The 20338-nt window shown below is 38.4% G+C and overlaps 1 protein-coding gene across 1 annotated transcript in view; it reads right to left on the reverse strand.

Annotated features, from left to right (window-relative positions):
• The window catches only part of WDR19 (WD repeat domain 19), a 64130-nt gene that overhangs the window by 16345 nt on the left and 27447 nt on the right, over positions 1 to 20338 (reverse strand). Inside the window, 12 exon segments of the mRNA XM_084900491.1 lie at positions 816 to 928; positions 3377 to 3501; positions 3812 to 3958; positions 6101 to 6184; positions 6516 to 6598; positions 6679 to 6819; positions 8300 to 8357; positions 11796 to 11905; positions 15068 to 15178; positions 15527 to 15686; positions 18567 to 18771; positions 18899 to 19046. Coding sequence (XP_084756617.1) covers positions 816 to 928; positions 3377 to 3501; positions 3812 to 3958; positions 6101 to 6184; positions 6516 to 6598; positions 6679 to 6819; positions 8300 to 8357; positions 11796 to 11905; positions 15068 to 15178; positions 15527 to 15686; positions 18567 to 18771; positions 18899 to 19046 — 1485 coding nt within the window.

Genomic DNA, 20338 nt, shown 5'->3' on the forward strand with positions numbered 1-20338 from the left:
CTAATTCTGTAACATCATACCACCACATCTAAGGTTATATTACCATGTAAGGTTATAACAGCTTAAAAGACTGGTAAGTGGGGAAGAGGGCAGAGAGGAATCTCACTGGAAAACAAGGGTGGGAAAAGGTGAGTGGGAGTGTAGGATTTTTCAATGGAAATAGCTGGGTGCCAGATTGGGAAGCGCAGGCTGGTGGGTCCAATTGTGGAAGGGTTTGGACTTGGTATCGAAGAGGTAGAAATGGCAAATTGATGGCCTAAAGGCAAATTCACACACGTTTCTCCGACCAAAAGGTTGTCTATAAATGCCTGTGCCTGTATTTTAAAACTGGGAGACTCAGACTTCCGATTCTTATCTGGCAGGACTGACTGACAACAATCTTGTGGAGGGAGCAGCAGCTGTTCCCTCAGATGCCACCCAGCAGTCCCTGTCCTGTCGCACATGAGCACAACGCTCCCACAGCTTCCCGTATATACTATATGCCCCTCGCTTGAACAGAGTAACCCTGTGTTTCAGGGGCTTTTTGGCACTAAAAGTACCATTTGGGGAACAAAGGGAAGGATAAGTGATAGGAGGAGAAACTAAAAACGGGGAAAATAAAAACTATTGCAGTAACCTAGGGGAAGCTAGCTGGGTTTGGATTAAATGATGGTAGCTGGAATGAAAAGAAGACATGAGAGACATTACGAAGGAAGAAGGGGACTGGCTGTGGCAGAGAGGAGATTTTAGAGCTGAATTAAAAACAGTATATGTTTAATTATTTCCTGTAACCATTCCTGTGGAGTCCAATGCATGTTTCCTTGGCACATACTAACTCGTGAATACTGGCCACACAGCAGGAAGAACTTCCCAGCCTGAAAATGCCTTTTCTCTCCTTCAAAATACAAGGCAATGCTTTGATAGTCTTCATTGGTAGTGTTTTCAGAACCTACAACAGAAGTTCACTGAGTAAAATATTTGAGCAAAACTTTACTTTTATTGTTAACTAAAAATAAGACCTAAAAACAGGTTGATTAAAAACTTCATAAGCAAATAATGTTATTATCAGTGTCTGTTTTCATCACAAAACACAGTCATCACAATCATTCCACACATCAACTTGTTCCAGCTTTTCCCTCAAAAGGCCACAGGAGAGGAAAGTTGAGTCTCTGAGAATTCAAGATATGGTTTGACATGCTTTAAGAGTCTCAATCTCGTTTCCTAAAACAGAAATAACTGACTATAATCTCAACCATGATTTGCCTAGAGTTTCAGAACAATTTGGGAACCTTGCTTTACCACTGGCTGAGCCAAGTTAACTATAATGCAAAAGTAACCCATCTCCCTTTCTCAGCAATGCCTGGTCTCAACAATAGTCTGTATGCATTTGTCAGGTAAGTAAGGAAGTTGACATTCAAGTGGCCATTAGATGCCATTTAAAGAAAAATACTGTTATTCTTTTGGTTTGAGGCCCAACTATATTAAGCAGAGAGGAAGAAAGCTGGAGTTCTAATTCATTGTTTACATTTAGTCATGGGAGTTGGAGACCCAGTAGGATACTTGTGCCTCCAGCCCAAGGCAGACATGGAGCTTATAAGAGAAAGGGATAAAGAAAGGTGGAGAAAAGTATTGGGTTGTTTTTTTTTTGTTTTTTTTTTTTTTTTTGGGGGGGGGGTGTGGAAGGATGTATGATATAGCATAAGCCACATCCTTATGAAATTAGAGAAATTTAAATAATTTAGTGCAATGATGATTTTTATTTTTTTATTTTTTATTTTTTTATTTTATTTTTTAAATATATTTTATTGAATTTTTACAGAGAGGAAAGGAGAGAGATAGAGAGTTAGAAATATCGATGAGAGAGAGTCATCGATCAGCTGCCTCTTGCACACCCCCTACTGGGGATATGCCCGCAACCAAGGTACATGCCCTTGACCGGAATCGAACCTGGGACCCTTCAATCCCCAAGCCGACGCTCTATCCATTGAGCCAAACCAGTTTCGGCGCAATGATGATTTTTAAAAATTGATTTCAGAGAGGAAGGAAGAGGGAGAGAGAGAAAAAAAAAACTTCATTAGAGAATCATTGATTGACTGCCATCTGCATGCCCTCTACTGGGGATCAAGCCTGCAAGCCAGGCATGTGCCCTGACCTGGAATCGAATCATGATCTTCTGGTTCATAGGTTGATGCTCAACCACTGAGCCATGCTGGCCCGGCAATGGTGATTTTTAATGTTAGAAATATCATCTGTCAAGTTGGGCATTAATAATGTTAATGTTGCTTTTACATATACATCCTTTTTTTCAATAACTATTTTCTCCAATTATCTGAACGACTTCCTAAGATATCAGAAGGTGCTTTTACCTAGGGTTAAGGTTAAGGTTAGGGTTAGGGTTAGGGTTATACAGACTATACAGAAAAATTTTAAGTATTCCCTTGAAGACTTAAAATTTTTCTCATGAATCCTATCATCAATTCTTAAGTAACACAAAAGTCAAATATTTTATGATTCCACTTATATGAGGTGTCACAAATAGTCAAATTTAGAAACAGTAGAACAGTGCTTACCGGGGGCTGGGGGATGGGGAGAGTTATGGTTTATGGATAGAGTTTTAGTTTAAGATGAGGAAAAGGTTCTGGAGATGGATGGTGGCAATGATTGCACAGCAGTGTGAACGTACTTAGTCCCATACTTAAAAATGGTTAAAATGGTAAATTTATGTTACATATATTTTACCACCAACCCCCCAAGAAACTAACAAACAAACTCCAAAGCAAAACAACATGACAATGTTAAGTATGGCCTATAAAATGAAAACCTGAACATTATTTCAGTAGTTTCTAAGAATAATCGCAAACATGGGAAGGAAAACCGGTAAGCAGGTGTTCTCAGAATATAAAATTCTCTTTGATCTTTCAAAACCTTTAAAAACACATCTTTTGTATATTACTCTTCACAAAAAAGTAACCATATATTCTTTTTTTTTTTTTTTTTAGTAACCATATATTCTTAATTTATAACTCAATTTTTAAAAATTTATAAAAACATTCATTTTTTCAAAACTCATTCTGCATTTATATCACCTTCATTTAGGAACCTTGCTTTACCACTGGCTGATCCAAAGCAGGATATGGGAAATCTGGCTTCTCTGCTCTTGGAAGTTACCCCCAAATCCTTAAGTTTTGAAAATGGTCTTATAATTTCATATCACCTTAAGGTGATAGTAGGGATCTTGAAATCCAAGAAGTAACATAGATATTTGTGTGTTTCTATGTAAAAATGGTGGGTATGCCTGTGCTTGTGGTTATACCAACCTGATCATTAAATTCTGAGAATCAAAATGTTTATATGGTAAAAATCCTTAAGAGAAATCAGGGGAAACAATGACATTTACCAATAATATCTGCATAGATTTCCATCTTGTTGTGTTGCTGAGCCAGTGTGAAAGCTTCATTATTACACTTGGACATGACAAGAAACTGGATGGCAGATCCGTAATCACCTAGCTGTAGGAAAAACCTAAAACAAAGTACTAAATGAGCTCGACTCGCTTCAAATAAGCTTGTCATTTACAAAATAAAGTATTTCACAACCATGAGAAGCCACTTAACAATAAAAATGTATGAGGTGAACTGCAGTTCTATAGTCTATGATGCTAATATTGGAAAAACACCCTCTCATACAGTGACCACAACAGTCTTTGAATTTAAACACTTAGAAAAGAAAGAAAGAAAATAAGCATTCCATTTGAATTTGTTTGCTAAAGGGAAGCAGGGGCTTTCCTTTAAGGCTAGTTTTTGGAAATCAAACTATTAATGCCTTATGCTACCTGGCTACCATTTTGGCTCCATCCAGAGACTGGGTCTCTCTGACGATACTGACAGCCTTTTCAGGATTGTTGAGGTGATCCAGATAGATCCGGATGACACTGTTCCATTGCTTTGCATTCTCATAGGCCACCACAGCTTCTTTGTATCTAAAAGAAATTCTTAGTTCAGACAAACTTTCTTCTTACTGCACATTTGGGGGAAAATGTCAATAAATGGTTGGGGCATTTTCCCCTTTTATTGTGGTAACTGATTATTTTTATGGAACTTCTTTTTCAGAAGGAATACCAACAACCATCTCACTAAAATACGTTCTTGCCGAAACCGGTTTGGCTCAGTGGATAGAGCGTCGGCCTGTGGACTGAAAGGTCCCAGGTTCGATTCCGGTCAAGGGCATGTACCTTGGTTGCAGGCACATCCCCAGTGGGGGGAGTGTGCAAGAGGCAGCTCATCGATGATTCTCTCTCATCGATGTTTCTAACTCTCTGTCCCTCTCTCTTCCTCTCTGTAAAAAATCAATAAAATATATTTTTTTAAAAAGAGTTAAAAATAAATAAATAAATAAAATATGTTCGTTATAGGTTTAATAAAGTAAGGTAAAATACCGAATTTTGTTTTCTTATCTGAATAATATCTCCATAATATTTTATATTGTACTCTTTTTCAAAGTTGAAATATTACAATATTAATATAGGCTTATTTTAGAAAACAAGATTTTTTTTCCCCAGTTATACTACCCTGTTTCCCCGAAAATAAGACAGTGTCTTATATTAATTTTTGCTCCCAAAGATGCACTAGGTCTTATTTTCAGGGGATGTCTTATTTTTCTATGAAGAAGAATACGGTACACATTTATTGTTAAATGAAAATTAGGAAAATTTATTACCTGTATACGGTACGGTAGTACGGTAGTTGTCAACACAAACCAGACAAACTGAATCCTACAGTATCAAGAATTTACTCATTTATTCAATGACAATCATGTCATCATCTTCTGGAACATCATCATAACAATCCAATTCCTGAATTTCCTGGTGAGTTTCTTGTGACCATTTCTTTCAGAATCAGTGGACCAAATCTCTCATGTTTAGCAATAGCACTGTCTTTAAATGAGTACTTCTTGTCAAGGTAGCCTGCTCGCAGTGCATTTGCAATGCAACTGTCAGTGGTTTTCTCCCATGAATTCTTCACCCAAGTCACAACTTCTTGCAGTTTAGGTTTCACAAAGTTTCCACGCTGACTTCTCTCCATTCTATTTTCAATGTAGTCATTAACTTCCATGGCCCTAGCGACCAGTTTACGGTAAATTAATTTTCATTCTGAGAGAGAGCCTAGGGGGGGCCTTATTTTCGGGGGGATGCCTTATATTTCATTCAGAAGGAAACCTGTAAGTAGGTTTTATTTTCGGAGGATGTTTTATTTTCGGGGAAACACAGTAGTAAAGCTTAACAGTGATATGGAAAATCTTTGTGTTGACCTCTAGATGGCGCTCAATTTCTCTTCAGTACACTAGCTCTCCAGCTCATTTATTTAATGTATATCTCTATTCCTAAGGTTACTTTTCTAAAAGTGGAGGGTATTAACCTTTAAAAATCTCTTAACAGATATTGTTCAATAACTTTTTAAAGGTTTTAGAAATTCATACTGCCATCAATAAGGTCTAAAAAGTGCATTTGGACAGTATGGTCATTGATTTAATATAATCTCTCCCAACATGATAGGTTAAAATGATACACTGTTGCTTTAATTATTAGTAAGGTAGAGATATTTCATATTTGCATGAAATGCAATTTTATAATTGTATTTCCTCCTGAGGGTCTTCCTGTCTTTTTCTTCCTAGCATCTTTGAGTTTCTTGTATGAGGTTGCAGGAGACCTTTGTGTATTCAGGATATTAACCATCAATTGCTATATTTTAATACTGTTTTGAAGCTTAAAAAGTGCAACCACAGTTGTGGAATTTATGTTTCTTCACTTTTTCTCTCTCTGCATCAGCAAGTTATCCTCCTTAAGAAAAATGACTATTACCAACTTTGTTTTCATGCCATATTAAATAAAAATGTCCACTCCTAGTATTTAATGCTCAAATAAAAATACTCTGCATTTGAATACATGCAGATTCAACTGAGGTATATAAGTTTGAGAGAATTTAACGGCCTGGCACTTCAGGCCAGGCGCAGGGCAGAGCTGTTTGCTGTTTCTCTGCTTTGCTTTCTCAGAGGGCTGCAAACATCATTGCTGATGTGTAAAACATTACTGTGCATTAATGGAAATGTGAGAAATCGTACAGACCTCCCATCTGCTTCTTTGGCTTTGGCATACTGCAGGTAAATCTTGGGGGAAGAGACATGAGGCAGAAGTTCACCGACTTTTGCCCTAGAAAAGTAGATGCAGGAGAAAAATATATCATCGCGATGTTCATCTAAAAGTAGCTTCCTACAATCAAATGTTAGTCTTCAGCATTCAAAACATAACTTTTAAAAATCTTGAACTTTTAAAAATCTTGGCTCTTACAGTTAAAGATTTAATTGGTTTTTCTCTTGACCACCCCTCTCTGCCAACCTGATAGGAAAATGGTGGTTAGTTCATTAACTCTTTGGGGCAATCCCTAATTCTTTCTTCTAGTAACTTATCTGATCAGGTGGGAAGAGCACCGGGACACCTTCATTTCCATACCTGCTCAGAACAAATTTCAGCAAATTCTTACCAATTCTTATAGCGTATGTAAACAGATGCTGCTTTGTCATAGTAGAGGCCTTTTTCATATAGTTGGGCTGCTTCTGAATATTGCTAAAAGGATATGAGATTATTAAAATATTAAACTTACTATGTATAAAATCACATGAGTACGTAAGCACAGAAAAGCATACCTTCATATTCTCCAGAATGGCCCCGCAGTCTCTTTTGAGAACCCTGCTGGGATGCTTGAGGGCCTGGTTAACCCCTCGTCGTATGTCTCCCATTCTTATGGACATCTGGGCCACTCCGGCCAGACACAGTTCATCATGTTCCTGAAATTAAAAGGCAAATAACTAACAAATCAGATCCTAACTTAAAATAATGTATTTTAGTCAAAAGATGAATTTAAATCTAAAATGAGCCAAAAGTTATGGTTAACTTCCATTAATATCTTCAGGAGTATCTTTGAGACTTGGGAGCATTTTTTTTCTTACGTCTATATCTTTTGTACAAAAGACCAAATTTTTACTGCCTTTTGTCCTAATACCTTTGCATATCTCTGTATGTCTTCCTGCTGTTAAATCTTATGTAAGAAAAAATGTACTGGATATGTAAGCATATATGCTATGGATAAAATTAAGAGAAAACCCATTTATCAAATTGAAGATCTCTCTACTGGGCATGATTAAAGATAAAAATTTCATTTAAAGTTGGTTACTTTATTGAAGATAACTAAATAATTTTTCAAATAACGAATCTGAACTAGTAAAATGTAATGTCAGATTACATTTTATGTAAAGCAGTGTATTCGGTAGAACATTCTGTGATGATGTCTGCTTTATTAACAGCCACAAGTGGCTACTGAGCACTTAAAAACGGCTATTGGGACAGAGAAACTCAATGTTAAATTTTATTTAACTTAAAATAACTTAAATAGCCACAAGGGGCTAGATCTGACAATTTGATTTCACAAATAAAGAATGAACTAGAATAGATGTAACCTAACAAAAAAAATATCAAAAAGCCAAGAGACCAATGAGCCAAGGATATGATTGGACAATTCATAAAAAATACAATTGGTCAATAAAAAAAGCTCAATAATTAAAAGCTCATTAATAATCAAATGCATAAAAAAAAGTGAAAAACTTTTTCTTGCTGATCAAACTGGCAGAGATAAAAACAATTGATAACATTCACTGTGTTAAGAATGTGGGGGGAAATGGACACTTTCATCCATGACGGACAGCTGTATGAATGATTGCCATTTCCTTTAGCAGTACAAAAAATTAAAAGCACACATTTTATGACCTAGAAATCTCATCTGTAAGATTATATCCTTCAGAAATACCATCTTAGGCCGAAACCGGTTTGGATCAGTGGTAGAGCGTCACTGAAAGGTTCCGGGTTCGATTCCGGGCAAGGGCATGTACCTTGGTTGCGGGCACATCCCTGGTGGGGGATGAGCAAGAGGCAGCTGGTTGATGTTTCTCTCTCATCGACGTTTCAAGCTCTCTATCTCTCTCCCTTCCTCTCTGTAAAAAAATCAATAAAATATATTTAAAAGAAAAAAAAAGAAATACCATCTTGGGTAGCTAAAGATACATGTACTAACCACTAAATGTATTGTCATCTTCAGTTTGCAAGAGTTTAAAATGATCTATATACCCTTGCAAAATTGTTAATAAACTGAGAAAAGGCTTACCTGCTAAGTATTCCATAAATATTATACAATACAAATAAGATCATGATATATTCAAATGAAATAACAAGCACAAAGATAATTATGTGTATCTTATTTTTATTCAAGATTACCTTATTTTCACCTGTTATTCCTTTCTCATAATGAGCCAAGGCATTTACATAATCACCCCTGAAAGAAAAATCAGAGTGGATTTTAATACATATTTAAGTATCTTATTTACATGCATGAGATTTAGAAGTTAATCTTTGTCATTGAGTTGTTTCAGCTCACAGTAGATGTGATGCACAACAATACACTAGCATTCTTTCAAGCGCAGTGCTTTATTTTGCTACTTTAAAACAACTGTTTAACTGGGTTATGCTAGGCTGTAAAGTACTAGCTGTGTAGCATTCTAGGCATCTTTGGGATCTAAGTAAAATCTTATGAGCCACTTTTGGTTAATTATCTCCTTCAGGAGAGTAAATGACAATCATGTGACCACAAAAATCAGTGTTTCCGCCCCAGACATCCAATATTTTTAAGTACAATATGTATCGAGAAAATCTGGGTAGAAATGGAACAAAACACTAGGGTTACATTACTGAGGGCACTGGTTCTTTCTGATAAAAAGTATTATTCAAAATATAAATAATATTACTCCCTAATCCCATGAATGATGCTAACACGTACCTGCAGATCCGGAAGACACATAAATGTCCTCCGTTCATTTTTATTATTTGGGCCAGAATGGATAGTGATTTTTAAAAAAATATATATATTTTATTGAATTTTCACAGAGAGGAAGAGAGAGGGATAGAGAGTTAGAAACATCGACGAGAGAGAATCATCGATCAGCTGCCTCTTGCACACCCTCTACTGGGGATGTGCCCACAACCAAGGTACATGCCCTTGCCCGGAATCGAACCCGGGATCTTTCAGTCCGCAAGCGACGCTCTATCCACTGAGCCAAACCAGTCCTGACGGATAGTGATTTTTTGAGGTCCATTTGGAAATCCATCTTCTGAGAAAACATCTCCTCCAGAATAAATTAATTGGCTCTGTAGATTGTGTTATTTGAGATCCACCTGAGTTCCACCCTGTCAGCTTAGGCAGCTCATTCAATCCCTCTAAGCCTCACTCAATTTCCTCATCTGTTTGTGAACGGGGAATTTATTTATTTATTTATTTTAAGATAAGCTGTTCTGCTGATTGAGAACTCCCTTTTGGACACACAGCCAGAAATGTTACTAAGTGGAAATTTCTAATATTTGGACTCAATTATGTCAGAACACAACTAGGAATGACTCCTAACAAATGGAATGATAGATCCTCCCTTTAGGAGTCTGAGGTTTTCCCTGGGCAAGCCCAATTAGGAGATGCTAAATAAAGATAATTTTTAGCCAGCCGGTCTGGCTCAGTGGTTGAGTGGCAACTCATGAACCAGTAGGTCACGGTTCAATTCCCAGTCACAGCACATGCCTGGATATACACTCGATCCCCAGTAGGCAGCTGATCAATGATTCTCTCTCCATATCCCTTCCTCTCTTAAGTAAATAAAAAATATTAAAAAAAGATATTTGGAACTCTTGCTTTATTTTTAGGTTATTTTAGCTCACTCACTTCATCATTCTATTATGGAACTCTCTTATGGATCTAGCTCATGAGTCTAATCCTAGACTAGAGAGCTAAATCCCTCCCACAGCTGGCAGACTGGTCCTGCTTTGACCTAATCAAGGTCTTGGATTAGAAGCAAACTTGGAACTGAGCATAAACCTAGGGCCTTAGGTGTCAAAATTAGAAGCTGGAGGCTACTGAGATATTTGAGGTTGATGAGATATACCTAATCTGCTACTATCACCACAAAGGAACTCTGCTGATCAGTTGGGGACCAGCATATAAGTATCAGTGAAAGTTTTGGGAACTGATGGCTTCATGGTCAAATATTGAGCAGAAAAGGTTAAAATATACCAACAACAAAGCACAGACTTCCAGTTGACTCAGCTCCTGTGACTGCAACGAGACAATGTGAGCTTTGGCTACAAACACTTCGATTCCCCTGGAGAACATCCAAATCTTAGATGGTGAGGGCTGACTGGGTGTTTGTGCTCTGCCAGGACATGGTGAGTCACCACTGTTGCCCAGAAGTTTCTTACTCTAAGACCCATCACCCTCAGACAGAGATGGAGGGCCAGGGTCCTGGGGCCTGTCCCTGTTGTATGCGCTAAAATTCCAATTTGTCCTTTTTAATAAATGAGTTTACTTTGTAAGGGGCAGAGATATGACAAATGTAAATCCTGGTTGATTAAGAAGAAATATAGTCTCCAAAAAGTTGTTTATTTGCAAAATTTAAAATAAGGTCTCTTGGTTACAAATGAAAGAGTATTTTTGATGAGAATAATTTCCATAATTATAATCTGTGTGTCAATATTCTCAATGAATCCAAAGTCTATATGAAAATAAAGTGGAATTATATAAAAACTCTTAAAAATAAAATGTTAGAACCATATTCCCTTTGTTCAAAGAATAATATTTTACCACACTTATTATTCTTGAAATTGAAATGTATCGTAAAAATGTCAGAAAAGCCCTAACTGGTTTGGCTCAGTGGTTAGAGCATTGGCCTGTGGAATGAAGGGTCCTGGGTTTTATTCCGGTCAAGGGGACATACCTTGGTTGCAAGCTTGGTTCCCAGTATGGGGCATGCAGGAGGCAACCGATCAATGATTCTCTCTCATTGAAGTTTCTCTCTCTCCCTCTCCCTTCCTCTCTGAAGTCAATAAAAATATATTTTTTTAAATTAAGAAAAAAATTGTCCAGTTGTGATATAATTAACACTGCACATACATATGGGGACTTATATTTGCAAATGAATTATTCATTTATTGCCTCTGTGGGTATTTGCATTAGTAGCAATAAGCATAACTGAATGTGAATTAAAAGTGGATCTTGAATGCTTCTAAAATTACACATTTATGCAGCACTGAAATAAAAATCTAGTTTGTCAATTAGGACTATTGATAAGTAAGACTATCTAGTGACTAAGTGCACTGGAAAATCCTAAATCTCTCAGAATAGAAGATGGCATTTCCAAAGGAAGGAAAGATTCGTGAAGCCTATTCATGTATTATATCACTCAGGCACTGAATATTGTCCATATGCAATTCAATTTAAAAAAGAAAAACTACAAAATAAAGCAAATAGAATTTGTAGTCCAATACCTGGTATTATTCACTCTGCCTTGAAATTACACTATAAATCCTCAAAGTGTTCAAAGAAGTCAAGATCATGAGCTTAGGTTCTGAAAAGCAGTATGTCACCCTGATAGTCATATGTGATTCAAAACAATATTTAGACTAAATATAGAAAAGGCTTATCTAAGACCCAAACTTGATGCTAAAAATGAAAGTGGATAAATGCATGGATAAGACAACATTAGTAAGAAAAAATTTTTTTTTTTTTTTTTGTATAATTAGTCTAATTTCCCCTGAAAAAGAAATTATTAAATCAATGGAGGGCCTTATAACAATGGTAGTTTAGAACTTAAGATACTCAGTAATAATTTCAGTAGTCAGTAGTCAGTAAGTCAGCAATTAGGTAGCAATTGAAACATATAAGATGAGGACTTACGTGAATTCAAGCTGAATAGCATATTCTTTGGAGATCAGTGGTATCTGGTCCGGGGCTAATCGCTTTGCCAGCTGTAGAGCGCTGTCCCAGTGCTGCAAATCCCTTCTCATCTATTAGGGACAGAAAGAAATGAGAAAGTTATTTTGCACAGTCACCATCTAGTGCTAGTTTTAGTAAAGTGATTACAAAACTTTTTGTTTAAAAAATGAAACTACATCTTTGTAAAGATAATAATTACTCTAGTCTATTTTCTCAATGGAGGTGACAGAGTTCCTATGGGGGTAAAAATTGATTTGGGGAGCAAAATATCTTAGCTATTATTATAAAGGTTTGTGGTCCCCCAAAACTCAATTCTATATAGTGAACAACATAAACTGATGAACAAAAATAGATCTAGAAACAGAGAAGCATTGAACTGTCAAAACTCAGAGGGAAGGTCATTCAGGTGGGGTGTGTGTGTGTCAACCAAAAGACTTGTATGCATACAGATAAGCATTACCAATCTACACAGACACTGGGGGGTGGTGGCTGGGGAGAGGTCAATGGGGAAAAAATAATATTGTAATAGCTATGTATGGGCCAGGGTGGGTACTTCAAATATCAGGGAGACCACTGTGTAAAGTATATGATTGTCTAACCATTATATTGCACACCTAAAATTAATACAGAATAATACTGAATGTGAACTATAATTGAAAAAAAAAAAGATGGAAATTATATGTTATATGTTTTTCATCACAATAAAAAAAAATAAGGGACACTTTAAGTAACAAAAAAAAAGACAATTCTACCCAACAAAATCTTATTCTTTAGTACTCAAAACTAATTAAAATTAATCTAACCAATCAATTAAATTATCAATTTTCCTTCTTAAAAAGTTGAGAAGTACTTTACTACAGGAATTGAGGTTATTTTCTGAGAAAATCTAAAGCTATATACCACAACACAAATAACAGCAAACATAAATAAAATGTGAATCTGTCTTTCTCCCTGGCTAAGGTCTTTTGTGTCTGGTATACAATCCAAATATAACTAACCAAGAATCTATTACAGTTCATTCCTCGTTTTATTCACATTTTGTAAAGAATTAATAATAACTAACATTTTCCAAATGTTATTTTCTGCCAGGTAATAGTCTAGGCATTCGCTTATTTGCTTATCACAACTAGGCCTTTTGCAGTTAATCGTTCATGTGTCCTTTTTAGAGATCCAGAAACTGAGGCAAAAGAGGATAGCTGCTTCAAAATACCTCCTTTCTATAGAGAGTGGTGCTGTCAGCACGTGGCAGAGCTGGGCAGAGAGCTGTGCCTCTAGCTTCCTTTGCCTAGCTACCTGTCAACCACGTTTGTCTTTTCTATTGAGCAGGCACAGTTCCAAAGTGAGGTTAAATGAACGACAGGGTGCAATCTCCCCTCTCCATCATGAAGCCATCAATCGCCTCCAACGACTTACAAATCTTTAGCACATGACACGTGAACATAGCTAAACGTGGAGGAGCTAAGGTGACGTCTCTGTCCTCACTTCTGGCAACCAGTTTTCTATTTCAGTGCGTACCCATCCAAGTTCTGAAAATTTCTCAGGGTGTATTCAATTATCTCAAATATTTTAAAATTATCTAAATATTTTCTTAAAACAAAATTAATTTAGTTCACTTAAAATTTAAAAATGAAAATTTGCTACGGAACAATTTGAAAAAGGGTAAGTTGTGAAATTAGCAAATGTTTTCAGAATACCTCCTCTCTGTAGCTGTGGACAAGCTGATTTGAGGTGAATAATAGTAATGACAGCAGCTACCGCTTTTGTCTTTTCTACTGATCAGGCCCAGTTCCAAGAGATCTAATCTCATTTTTAAATCTTCATAATAACTGTTATCCCTACTTTAACGAGATGGGATCCAGGGCACGGAGAGATGAAATAACGTGTCCATGGTTGCACAGAGCTGAAATTTAAGCCCAGATATGTCTGACTCTAAAGTCCACAATCTTTTTTCTTTTAAGATATGTTTTTATTGCTTTCAGAGAGGAAGGGAGAGGGAGAGATAGAAACATCAATGATGAGAGAGAATCATTAATCGGCTACCTCCTGCACACCCCCAATCGGGAATTGAGCCCGCATCCTGAGCATGTGCCCAGACTGGGAATTGAATCATGACCTCCTGGCTCATAGGTCGACGCTCAACCACTGAGCAACGCTAGCCAGGCTCAAGTCCACATTCTTAACCACTGTTCCCTATGGCCACTTCTCTCTTCCTCCTTGTGTTGAACTAGGTAGGTAGTTTACCCTTTCTAGTCCTTCTGCTGCAATGCTCATCTCTGGGAAACTAGTGATGGTACACTAGTCCTTAGCCCACCTTTTCTTTTTCTTTGTTAATCTTCACCTGAGGATGTTTTCCCATTGATTTTTAGAGAGAGTGGAAGGGAGGGTGGGGAGGGAGAAAGAGAAACATCAATGTGGGAGACATATTGATTGGTTGTCTCTCACATGTGCCAGGACCAGAGATAGAACCTGTGACCCTTTGGTGTGCTGGCTGATGTTCTAACCACCGAACACACCATCCAGGCTCCTTAGCCCACCTTTTAACATGCAGGAGAATTCCATACAATAAGTAAAATTTAAATGTGTCTCAGTTTTCCCATTTGGACAACAGAGACTATAACAGTACTATTTCTCAGGATTGCTGTGAGGTGTAAATGAAGAACAGTATATCAAGTGCTTAGGAAAGTACCTGGCACATGTGAACACTCAATAGATGGTGGCTGTTTTTATTTGTATGTGTCTGTGTAAGTTATAAAATCTGTTCTCTTTGGACGCATTTAGATTGAAATTATTTGGTAATGTTATCATATCATGCCTTTTACAGCTCCACAGAAAGCAGAATGAAAATAATTTTGAAGTTAGCCAAAATTGGTTTGGCTCAATGGATAGAGCGTCAGCCTGCGGACCGAAAGGTCCTGGGTTCTATTCTGGTCAAGGGCATGTACCTTGGTTGCAGACACATCCCCAGTGAGGAGTGTGCAGGAGGCAGCTGATCGATGTTTCTCTCTCATCGATGTTTCTAACTATCCCTCTCTTCCTCTCTGTAAAAAATCAATAAAATATATTTAAAAAAGAAAATAATTTTGAAGTTAATGAGTACTCACGGGTCCTTAAAGCCGAAGTCTGAATTCTAGAGGGGCAAGGCCTGTGACGTCTGGTGCCAAGGAATGCTAGCCATGTACAAGGTGAGGTCCCCCTTTCCATGACCCTGTTCCCCCCCTCATTTGCTGCCATACCTCCAGCGCAGCAACGGGACAGCTGGACGCAAGGTACAGGTCCTGAGCCAGGTTGAAATCGTTAGTAAACATGGCAAGATGTCCTGCCAAAAGGTTGTTGTCCTCGATCCCCTAAAAATAAGAGCAGCTTTAATGAGAACACAAATTTTGTGTTTTTGTTTTGCTTTTAGTGATTTGAGAGAGAGGGAGGGAGGGGGAAGACAAATATCGATTTCTTGTCCCTTTATTTATGCATTCATTGCCTGATAATTGTATGTGCCCTGACTCATACATGCTAACCAACTGAGCTACCCAGCCAAGGCCATAAGGTTTAGCTAAAAACAAAACGAAAAACTTTGCTTAGTAAGAAGTGGTAATGTTCTAGCAGTTAACTTGTTGATGACTTAGGTAAGATTGTAAAATGCATGAATAAATACCATTTACATCCCAGCCTGATAATTGTCATAAGGTGCTGTTTACCTTTATTTGTTCCAAGGACATCACCATGCCAACATCTCCAATGGCCCGGTAGACGCGGATTGCGAACTCCACGTCCATGTGATGGAGGCATTCTTTGCCCAACTCGTTCCAGGCATCGTGGTCCTTCAGAATCACGCACAGTTCCCAAGCGTCAGAAAACCTAGGATGGGGTAGAAGCTTAGTCAGGGGGCTCGTTTTGCTCCCCACCGGGCAATTTTCAGAGTATACGTTCTTTAATGTCATGCCCTTGATAAATTTTGTAAAACACTTCTTACAAGTGTTTTCATTATATACAAGTTATCAAAAATTACATAAATGTTTCTTCCCCTTTTGCACCGATGACTTTCCTTAAATTTCTTTTATTAATCTAAATTTACTCTAGGTAACCACCTTCCTCCATTAACAATTAATTCTATTTATTTTTGGCTTACTTCATACAAACATGAAAATTAGTTTTATTCTCGCATAAGTCTAATAAAATTAGTACTCTATTCCTATAAATTTGGAAGTGTAAAACAGGGGTCAGCAAACTATGGCCTACAGGCCAAATCCAGTCCACTGTCCGTTTTTAAAAGTAAAGTTTGGCATCGACCAGGAGGTCAAGGTCTGATTCCCAATCAAGGGCACATGCCCAGGCTGTGGGCTCGATCTCCAGTAGGGGGCGTGCATGAGGCAGCTGATCAATGATTCTCTCCCATCACTGATGTTTCTATCTCTGTCTCCCTCTCCCTTCCTCTCTGAAATCAATAAAAATGTTATTTTTTTAAAAAAAGATAAAGTCTGAGTGGAATGCAGCTACATCAGCCATGCATTATGATTTCTCAGCTGCTTTCATGCTACAACAGCCGAACTGAGCAGAGACAGAGATCCTATGGCCCCTTAACATGTGAAATCCATATCATCTGGCCCGTAACAGAAAAAGCTGGCTGACTTCTGATTTAAAACATGACCATAAATGCCAATGAAACGTTTTGTGGGACCTTTACATTAATGACTATATTACATCTATCCATGTGTTTGCCTCTGCATTTTCCTGTCTCACACACCTTTATTGAGCACCTATTATGGGCCAGGAACTGTGCTTGGAACAAAGATACAAAGATCAAACCCAGTCATTGTCCTTCAGGTGTCGTAACGGGGAAGGTGGAAGAGACAGATGAGAATGACAGAGTACAATAGAAGTAGTCGAGTGCTTACAATATGGGGGTCTTTGTGCTACGTACTCTCTATGAATTCTCTCTGGGTTACTCTGGCAACCCTATCCACTCTGTATTATTATTTCTTCTCCTCATAGATGAGAAAGTGAGGATTCTTGTCCTTAAGAGACTAGTCCCAGGCACACAGTGGTAAATAGGGAAGTGCTCTACCACTATACTGTATCCCAGCTCTGAGGCAAGTGTTTGCTTTTTTTGGGAGGGGGTGGGGGGACTTCAGGGAAGGCCTCCTGGACTAGGCGAGGGCCCCACTGAACAATGAGAACTAAGGAGTTACTATGTACAGAGAGAGGGGAAGGGCCTTCCAGGAAGAGAGAGCAGCATGTGCCTGAAAAATACTGAACTCAAGCAGCCAGTGGGAGAAAGGAAGAAGAGGAGTAGGGACAGCTGAGGCTGGTATTAAACCACCAAGTGTCTAGTAGGTCAGGCTGAGGTCCCAGAGAGCAGGGATTTCTTCCCAAAGGCAGTGGACATCACTGAAAGGTCTTCAGTAGGGGAGTCAGAAGGCCAGACTCATGTTTTAAAAAGAGTGGAGAATAGATGAGATTGTTTTGAAGCTATAAGCAGAGAGAGAAGTCAGTAAGTAGTTAGGATATAGTACAATACATTTTTCCAAGTGAGGGCTTCGTTAAGATGGGGGAACACGGAAGGGGAAGAGGATCTGGGGTGTGTGTGTGTGTGTGTGTGTGTGTGTGTGTGTGTGTGTGTGTGGTGGGTATCTGTGTTAGGACACGTCCATGTATGATTGGAATGGGGGAGAAAAGAGGATTGGGAAAGACACTTTTTAAAAATATATTTATTTTTATTGATTTCAGAAAAAGAGGAAGGGAGAGAGGGTTGGAGGGAGGGAGGGAGAGAGAGAGAGACAATGATGAGCCCTAGCTGGTTTGGCTCAGTGGATAAAGTGTTGGCCTGTGGACTGAAGAGTTTGGGTTCGATTCCAGTCAAGGGCACATGCCTGGACTGTGGACTCGGTCCGCAGTAGGAGGCATGCAACAGGTGGCCGGTCAATGATTCTCTCTCATCACTGATGTTTCTATCTCTCTCTCCCTCTCCTTTCCCCTCTGAAATCAATAAAAATAGAAAGAAAAAAAGAAATATCAATGATGAGAAAGAATCACTGATCAGCTGCCTCCTGCACGCCCCTTACTGGGGATTGGCCTGCAACCCAGGCATGTGCCGCTGACGGAAATCGAATATGGGACCCTTCAGTCCACAGGCTGACACTATCCACTGAGCCAAACCAGCCAGGATGAGAAAGACACTTTTAAACATGGCAAGTATGAGGAGCTCAGCAACTCCCAACCACATATGACTAGTAGGCAGTGCTAACCAGAGATTCAAGACAAAGATGCACATTTGGAGTCAGCCTTGAAGAGATGGTATTGAAGCCATGTAAGTAGAGAAGATTCACTCAGGAAAAAGCCTGAGAGTCAGAAGAGGACCCTCACTGAGGAGCAGCAGCAGCAGCAGGTGAGAGATGGAGGGAAGCATTAGAACCGCGGAGGAACTCACAGTGGTCCTAAGATGTAAGAGGAAAAGGCAGGAAGAGGAAATCTCAAGCAAGGCCAACCCGAACTTTATTAGGATGAAAGTAAGATGTTATTGTCATTTCAACAATAACCACTATTTCGGCGATTGGAAAATGAAGGGAATAAAGCATTGATACTGCACCGTGACTTTCTCTAGAATTCATACACATTCTCATATGCATGATCTTACCTGAGCCTCACAATAATCCTGTGAAGGAAACGAGGTCAGTGCTATCATCTCCTTTACAATCCCCAAAAGCAAGCGAGCTCCGGGAGAAGTATTTAAAACCCTACCTTTTCAGCACTAAGGTCTGTGTCAGCATCTGCCTCAGCTCACTGGGCTCCACGTCTTTTAAATTGTTGAGGAAACTGTGAGTGTCAAGGTAGACGTTGTTTATTTGTCCGCTCTGTGTCTGGCAGGTCAGCTCTCCATTATATAACAGCAAAGGCTTATGAGAGAAGGGAACTTTGGTGCCATCAGCCAAAACGACCCTGGACCCTACATTATAAAACAGACATGTTAATGCTCTAAGGTAATACGCAGCACGCACATCAGAAAGGCATGTTTTCATTTCGTTGCAATGGAAATTGACTTATCAACAAACATACAAAAGGTGATTAGGTACCTTGTATAGTGTTCCTGTGAAAGACATAGGTGTACGCCTTATCATCGTCATACGCAATGAAAACACCTTTATCCAGTGGCCAGTTTTCCCAAAGCACACCTTTAATGGTTGGTGAAAAATCTGGAATCTCATATGTAGCATCATTAACCTACAAAATAGAATTTAAGGTTTTTCCCCCCAGCCGGGACCAGTTTGGATCAATGGATAGAGCGTCGGCTTGGGGACTGAAGGGCCCTGGGTTCGATTCCGGTCAAGGGCATGTACCTTGGTAGCGGGCATATCCCCAGTAGGGGGTGTGCAAGAGGCAGCTGATCAATGACTCTTTCTCATTGATGTTTCTAACTCTCTATCTCTCTCCCTTCCTCTCTGTAAAAAATCAATACAATATATATAAAAAAAAAAAAGAATGCTGCTATGAACATTTAAAATAAATAAATAAATAAAGTTTTGCCCCCAGTCTATACATAAATCATTATCATTTATAATGGCAGAAGCCTGTCTGTAGAGTTAGCTGGCATTGCTTAAGGACTAATACTCAACCCACAACACTCCAACCACTCCAATATTAGGTCTGGCTTGAAAAAAAAGACCACTATACTTATATGGAAAATCAAGGGTTTATCTAAAATTTGGTGAATTTGCAGGCAAAACTACAAGTCTGGACACAAAACTTCATGTTAAAAAAAAAAAAAAAAAAGCTTAAGCTGCTCAAGATGACAGAAACTTAAACTATGAACTCTTGCGTTTAGAAATTTTTCAATACTGGGCACAGAAATGCTCCAACTAGAGAGGAAACAGAAATTGATTCATGTATGATTTAAAATTTAGATAAATTCCACTCTGTTTGACTTCAAAAACTTCTCTACAATGCACTCTAACAAACATAAAATGTACTGCTATAGTAACATAATCTATTAAAAAAGCAATCCAGCCTGGCTGGTGTGGCTTAATAGTTGAGCATCAACCTATGAACTAGGAAGTCACGGTTCAATTCCCAGTCAGGGCACATACCCGGGTTGCAGGCTCAATCTCCAGTAGGAAGCATGCAGGAGACAGCCAATCAATGATTCTCTCTCATCAATGATGTTTCTATCTCTCTTTTTCTCTCTGAAATCAATAAAATCTGTACCAGGCTGGATTTCCTTATCATGTAGAATCGTGACTCAAGGTTATCTTTATATTTCTGTCATTTTTCCCTCATTGGTTTGTGACCTAGAGAGAAATGTGTTGAGTAAGCATATTAGAGATTTTTGCATAAATAATCCAGTGGTAACCTGCTATACTTGTCAAAGAAAAAAAATGAAGGGAAGAGAAAGGAAGAAAGAAAGGAAGGGAAGAGAGTTAAGAGAGAGAGGAAAGTGCATTGTGAGAGGAAAGCTATCTTCACTGGAATGTGTCTTCTCTAAGGTAAAGCAGATGTTTGGGAATGGCTATTAAAGA

Source organism: Pipistrellus hanaki, assembly GCF_964339955.1.
Source record: "Pipistrellus hanaki genome assembly, chromosome: 1".
NCBI classification, from domain to species: Eukaryota; Metazoa; Chordata; class Mammalia; order Chiroptera; family Vespertilionidae; genus Pipistrellus; species Pipistrellus hanaki.